This window comes from Tupaia chinensis, unplaced genomic scaffold (genome assembly GCF_000334495.1).
Source record: "Tupaia chinensis unplaced genomic scaffold, TupChi_1.0 Scaffold140356_1, whole genome shotgun sequence".
NCBI lineage: Eukaryota > Metazoa > Chordata > Mammalia > Scandentia > Tupaiidae > Tupaia > Tupaia belangeri.
Genome location: NW_006200233.1, coordinates 73,843 through 80,087, shown reverse-complemented (window position 1 = coordinate 80,087; position 6,245 = coordinate 73,843). Strand labels below are relative to the sequence as shown.

General features: G+C 62.8%; 1 protein-coding gene across 1 annotated transcript in view; it reads left to right on the top strand.

Annotated features, from left to right (window-relative positions):
- The window catches only part of RIPOR2 (RHO family interacting cell polarization regulator 2), a 108,568-nt gene that overhangs the window by 79,785 nt on the left and 22,538 nt on the right, over positions 1-6,245 (top strand). Inside the window, 2 exon segments of the mRNA XM_014593364.2 lie at positions 875-938; positions 6,041-6,084. Of these exon segments, the coding sequence (XP_014448850.2) occupies positions 875-938; positions 6,041-6,084 (108 nt within the window).

Here is a 6,245-nt window from a genome sequence, read left to right as displayed (position 1 = left end):
TGCAGCCGCTTGTCCTGGGACACGGCAGGTCACTTCCGAAATAACCACCCTCGGCCGGGTGCCAGGGCATGGCGGTGTGACTGTCACAAACTCGAAGACGGGAGGCATGTCGGGAGAGCAGGGCTGCCTGGGAGAAGGGAGGAGCTGGGGCCTGGCTGTGCCGGGCGGTCAGGGTCCACCCAGGGGAGAGGCCGAGGGGGGCTGGGCCGTCTCGTGGGCGCGGCTGTAGGGCCGAGATGAGAGCGCACGGGCAGCGGCCCTGGAGTTCCGCACGGCCCTGGCAGCTCCCGGCAGGCACGGTGACAGGTGAGAGTTCTGGGAAGGCGCGTTCCCAGAGGTGCCGAGTCTGAGGGGCAGCGCCAAGCTGTTCTCAGGCCACAGAGAACTCCCGCTCCGCGCTTGCCCTGCCCTGCTGGGCCGTCTCGGGACTGCTGGCTTACCCAGGAGAGGGGACTAGTCGTCAGGAGGACAAAGGATACGTAAGAGCCGGAACCTAGAACTCCAAGGCCGGTCCCGTGGCCCAGTGGTTAAGGGACCTGGATCCTACATGGCCGACCTTGTGGTTCAAATCCCAGACCCGGTAGATTGAAAAACACGCTGGGCACGTGTGTCTGTGTGCTCTAAGTCCTAACAGGATGGAGAAATGGAGGAGGGACTGGGGTGTGAGTGTGCCCCACTGCGGGGCGTGCTTTCTCCCTCCCCCTCTGTCTCTCGTCTCTCACTGGTAAGTGCACACACTCCCTGACAGGAAGGAAGGAAGGAAGGAAAGAAGGAGAGGAGAGGGAGGGAGGGAGGGAGGGAGGGAGGGAGGCTGGCTCTCTGAGCTGCTGTGTGAACAAGGCTAGCTCTCACGCCCTTCTCCGTCCCCTTCCAGAACATGTGCTCCATTGAAGCGGAGCTGGAGAGTCTGCTGGGGGAGTTCTCCATCAGGATGAAAGGTACCCCTCCTCGTGTGAGGGCCGGCACCGCCCCGCCCAGCCCTTGACACCTGAGGGCGCTGTTCCCCTCGCTGGCAGAGACACTGGCCCACTCTCGCCCTCCCCTCTTACAAGGGACGGTGCCTCCCGCCCTGACGCCTGCCCACGCTCTTAGAAAAGGTCACTTGTTACCCCAGAACCTCGGCCAGCCCATCCGGCCTTAGTAACTAGGGGACGTGGCCACGCTCACCCGTCGGCTCCCTGCGTCCCCTCTGCCCACGGCACCACACACGGCCTTGTCGGCGCTTCTGGCTGAAGGCACGGCCTCAGCCCCTCCGTCAGCACCCCCGTCGGCCCAGAAACACGCGGCGTGGTCCGTCCAGTGGGGTCCGGACAGGTCCTTGCAGCTCCCTGTTGCAGGTCTCTCTCCGGGTCTCCTGCAGGGTCTCTCTGGCGCGAACCACCAGCACACACAGGGCCTGCTCGTGGGCGCGGCTGTAGGGCCGAGATGAGAGCGCACGGGCAGCGGCCCTGGAGTTCCGCACGGCCCTGGCAGCTCCCGGCAGGCACGGTGACAGGTGAGAGTTCTGGGAAGGCGCGTTCCCAGAGGTGCCGAGTCTGAGGGGCAGCGCCAAGCTGTTCTCAGGCCACAGAGAACTCCCGCTCCGCGCTTGCCCTGCCCTGCTGGGCCGTCTCGGGACTGCTGGCTTACCCAGGAGAGGGGACTAGTCGTCAGGAGGACAAAGGATACGTAAGAGCCGGAACCTAGAACTCCAAGGCCGGTCCCGTGGCCCAGTGGTTAAGGGACCTGGATCCTACATGGCCGACCCTGTGGTTCAAATCCCAGACCCGGTAGATTGAAAAACACGCTGGGCACGTGTGTCTGTGTGCTCTAAGTCCTAACAGGATGGAGAAATGGAGGAGGGACTGGGGTGTGAGTGTGCCCCACTGCGGGGCGTGCTTTCTCCCTCCCCCCTGTCTCTCATCTCTCACTAGTAAGTGCACACACTCCCTGACAGGAAGGAAGGAAGGAAGGAAGGAAGGAGAGGAGAGGGAGGGAGGGAGGGAGGGAGGGAGGCTGGCTCTCTGAGCTGCTGTGTGAACAAGGCTAGCTCTCACGCCCTTCTCCGTCCCCTTCCAGAACATGTGCTCCATTGAAGCGGAGCTGGAGAGTCTGCTGGGGGAGTTCTCCATCAGGATGAAAGGTACCCCTCCTCGTGTGAGGGCCGGCACCGCCCCGCCCAGCCCTTGACACCTGAGGGCGCTGTTCCCCTCGCTGGCAGAGACACTGGCCCACTCTCGCCCTCCCCTCTTACAAGGGACGGTGCCTCCCGCCCTGACGCCTGCCCACGCTCTTAGAAAAGGTCACTTGTTACCCCAGAACCTCGGCCAGCCCATCCGGCCTTAGTAACTAGGGGACGTGGCCACGCTCACCCGTCGGCTCCCTGCGTCCCCTCTGCCCACGGCACCACACACGGCCTTGTCGGCGCTTCTGGCTGAAGGCACGGCCTCAGCCCCTCCGTCAGCACCCCCGTCGGCCCAGAAACACTCGGCGTGGTCCGTCCAGTGGGGTCCGGACAGGTCCTTGCAGCTCCCTGTTGCAGGTCTCTCTCCGGGTCTCCTGCAGGGTCTCTCTGGCGCGAACCACCAGCACACACAGGCAACGTCCCTCATTCTGGACGGGTCTGTGGGCGTCTGTGGCATCACCTAAATGGTTGCTGTGTGCCTAGGTTTCTGGAAACCGCCTTCCGGTTCTTACCTTGAGGCCACGCCCACAGAGGCCCATCTTCTCAAAGGGCCCTTCTGGTGTGTACTCCAGAGAGTTCCAACCTAGAAGCATTACTCACCTCTGCCCCAGCCTCTGCAGAGCAAGCACCGGGGCCTGGTTTAGGAGGTGGGGGCTGGTGGGTGAGGCGGGCCCGCAGCCCAGAATGGGGGCCGGGCTGGGCTGTCCACCATGTCATCCCCTCCCTCCCGTGGACAGGAGGCCAGGGCCCTTGTCCTCCTGAGGTTCCTACAGCCTGAGCCCGGCTGCGAGGGGGTGATAAGCACCGTCTTCTACTCCTGCAGGTGGGGTAAGGAGGGGAGACTGTGTTACAACGCTCAGGAGAGCCGCATCTTCCCGTGAGCTGGCCTCGGGCAGTGTACCCTGTCAGGAGCCGCAGGACATGTCAGGCCCCCTGAGGGAGCTCGCCTGGAACAAAACTGACCCAGCTCCCCACATGGCCGAGCCCTCTTCCAGGAGACCCGGCATAACACCGGCCTGTACGCAGGGCTGAGCCTCGGGCCTGCACTGTGCTGGCCACGCTCCTGGGCTCTTTCTTCCTCTCGCCGTCCTGAGCCCGTGGTTCCAGACCACTCAGGCCCAACCCACCGCCGGCCAGGGTCCATATGGCCAGGCAGGACCCTGAAACATTTTTAAAAGCATCCAGGATGGGACCAGCAGGTGGCGTGGTTAAGACACTGGATCCTACAGGGCCAACTCCATGGTTCAAGTCCTGGCCCCTGAGACTTGGAAATCAAGCCAGGCCACATGTATATGCGTGTCCAAACTCCCGAGAGAAGGGTGATTTCTCACTTTCCCTCTCTCTCTGTCTCTGGTGACCACACACGTCCTATAGCAGAAAACACTTGAAGTAAATACATGAACACACTTTCAGGATGATTCTGGTGCCAGCCGATCCTGGAAACGACTGCAGTGCCCCAGTGAGGCATGGTCATGCAGCAGCCCCTCCCTCCCCCTCCTCATCCCATCAGCTTCAGGACACGCACCACGTGTGTGCTTTTTAAGCCCCCGGAGCCCGGGTTTGAACCAGAGTCAGCCAAGCTCTCCTTAGCATCGTTGTGGAAAAGGCTGACTAGGTGCTCAGAAAACCACACTGAACGCCGGCTCCTTTAACCCCAAGTGGCTCCTTGGCTGGTTGGTGAAGGCTGGTCCCAGGGCGCCGCTCAGGCGCAGAGGAAGGCCCCGCGCGCTGGGACGTGCTGCCATCTGGTGGCAGGTGCTGGTACCGGCAGGTGCTTCTAAGCACCCCATGACCCTAACCACGGAGTTCTCCCTTCCCCACGTGGAAAGGGGATTCGCTCCCTCAAGAGCCTCGCAACGTTTACGTTTTCTTCCTTAAATAATTACTATATTTAACTTTATTTAGTTAGTTATTTAAATTTGACCACAGAGGGACAGAGGGAGAGAGGGGAGTGAGAAAGCAAACCCCCAGGTCCAGGATTTGAGCCAGTCGGTCATGTGGGAGTTCAGTACCCCTAACCACAATGCCACCTGCTGACTCCTTCTTTTAAGTTTTTTAAAAGTTTGTTCATTTCCTCTATAAGTGAGAGACGCACAGACAGCACTCCCGGCAGGCCCACCCCAACCTCAGCCAGTCCGAACTCCACCGCAGGCGTCAGGAAGTGATCCCCGCTTGTTTTCCAGAGCAGCAAAAGCACACGTAGCCGCTCCACCCACGGCCACATGCTGCTGCAGCTCTTTAACACTCATCCAGGCTCTCTGTGCGCCCCGCCTCACGCCGTCTCTCCCTTTCCTGTGGCGGACACACAGTGGGCTAGCGGTAAAGGACCCCCCCACATCGGGTCCCTGGAAAACAGCAGAGCAGGCGGGAAACGGCCCAGACTCACCTCGTCGGCCGCACGTGGCAGAGGAGCCTGCGGACTGAGGACAGAGACCCACAGACACGTTATGCTTTGGTCCAGGCAGGGACGGCTGTGTGGACACGAGAGGCCGAGGGTGGAGCCGGTGGAGACAGGGGTGCCTTTATGGGATACAGGGGTATGGCAATAAGGCCCATGGCAGAGAAACTGAGTGCAGGCCTATACAGTAACACAATGGAGGTGAGGTCCAGAACTCGTAAAACTGTTGACCTTGCAAACAGTTCTCCTCAGCCGAGTCCTTGCTCTAGGCCTGAGGGGCAGTTCTTTCATACTCAGCTTGTGTTAACTGCATGGCCCCGTCAGGGCGGGGCCCTGAGGGCCGTGAGCTGAGTCGGCCAAGGTGGCCACTCCTTCCCCAAGGCAGGAGGATGCCTGTCCTTTCAGGTTCTGGAGGAGGGGGTCGAGTTTCTGTGGCTCCCTCGGGCAGGGGACGGTCAGAGAGAAACCGCGGCTGAGCCTGCCCCTGGCCCTGGCCTGAGCCCACACGCGTGTGCTCCGCGACGCTCGCCTCTGCCCTGCCGTGGTCTCGGCCGTGGCCGTGGTCTCGGTCTCGGCCAGGTGGGCTGCATCGTCCCTGCGTTAGAGGTGGGGAAGCCGGGGGTCGGCGTGTTAGCCGGCATGAGCGAGCCCCTGCCCTCGGGGCCTCCTGTCTCTCCTTGTTCTGGACGAGGGTGTCGGCACCCACGGCTCTTCATTGCCAAGTCACTCCACAGCCTCACGTGGACAGCGGGCCTCAGTCAACTCCTGTGGGAAGAAAGGCCGCCCCACCCGGGGCCCTGGGTCTCGGAGACGGTGGCCGTCGGCGCGGGCAGCACTTGGGTGGCCGCCGTGCCAGGCCCAGGGCCGGCGTCTCGGATGGCGAGGGCCGTGGCGCCCCATCTCAGGAGCCCGGCGGTGTGGGCTGTATTGCGCGCCTGGTCTGACGCGTCCTTAACTAGTTTGGTGGCCTTGCGGGAGCTGCCGTCAGACAGGGTTCGCTCTTGTATGTTTTTGTCATCGCGAGCTTTGTGCACGCAGTGGCCCGGTGACACGGCGGGTGGTGGCGTCATCAGGCCAGCCTGGCAGGGCGAGGGAACAGAAGTGAGTGGGGAGGCCCTGAGAAATCGCCAACCTCGGGGCGGGAGAGAGCGAGACGAGTTTCTTCCCACGGGCTCGTGTCGGGTGGCAAGGAATGAACGCACCTTTCTGGCCCTGAGACCCTGGCCCTTGAATCCGCTGGGGCCTCACGTTGACCCCAAGAACACCGAGCGCTAGGCCCCCGGGGCCAGGCTGCCCTGCCCATCGCCCGGCAGGAAATGTCCTTGCAGCGGGGAGAGCACGGGTCCCGACCACGGCTGTCCCCAGAGGGTCCCTAGCCATGTGGCGTGGGTCTCACAAAGACCCCGCCTTACCGCTGTCCCGACGCGCGGCGTGGGCTACGCGAAGGTGTCGCAGCTCATGTCCTCCTGCCCCCGCAGGTCTGGCCGGGTTCGCACGCCTCTGTCCCGGAGACCAGTACGAGGTAAGTGTCCGTTGGGCCGGGGCTGTGGGCGGCACAGGCAGGCCTGGCTGGCGTTACCGCTGTTGGGGCTCTCTGCAAACCACCGTGAGCCGGCCAGGCTGGAGGTTTGGAGGTTGGCACCGGCGTCCTCGTCCCTGTCACCTCGGCTTGCCCTGGCACAG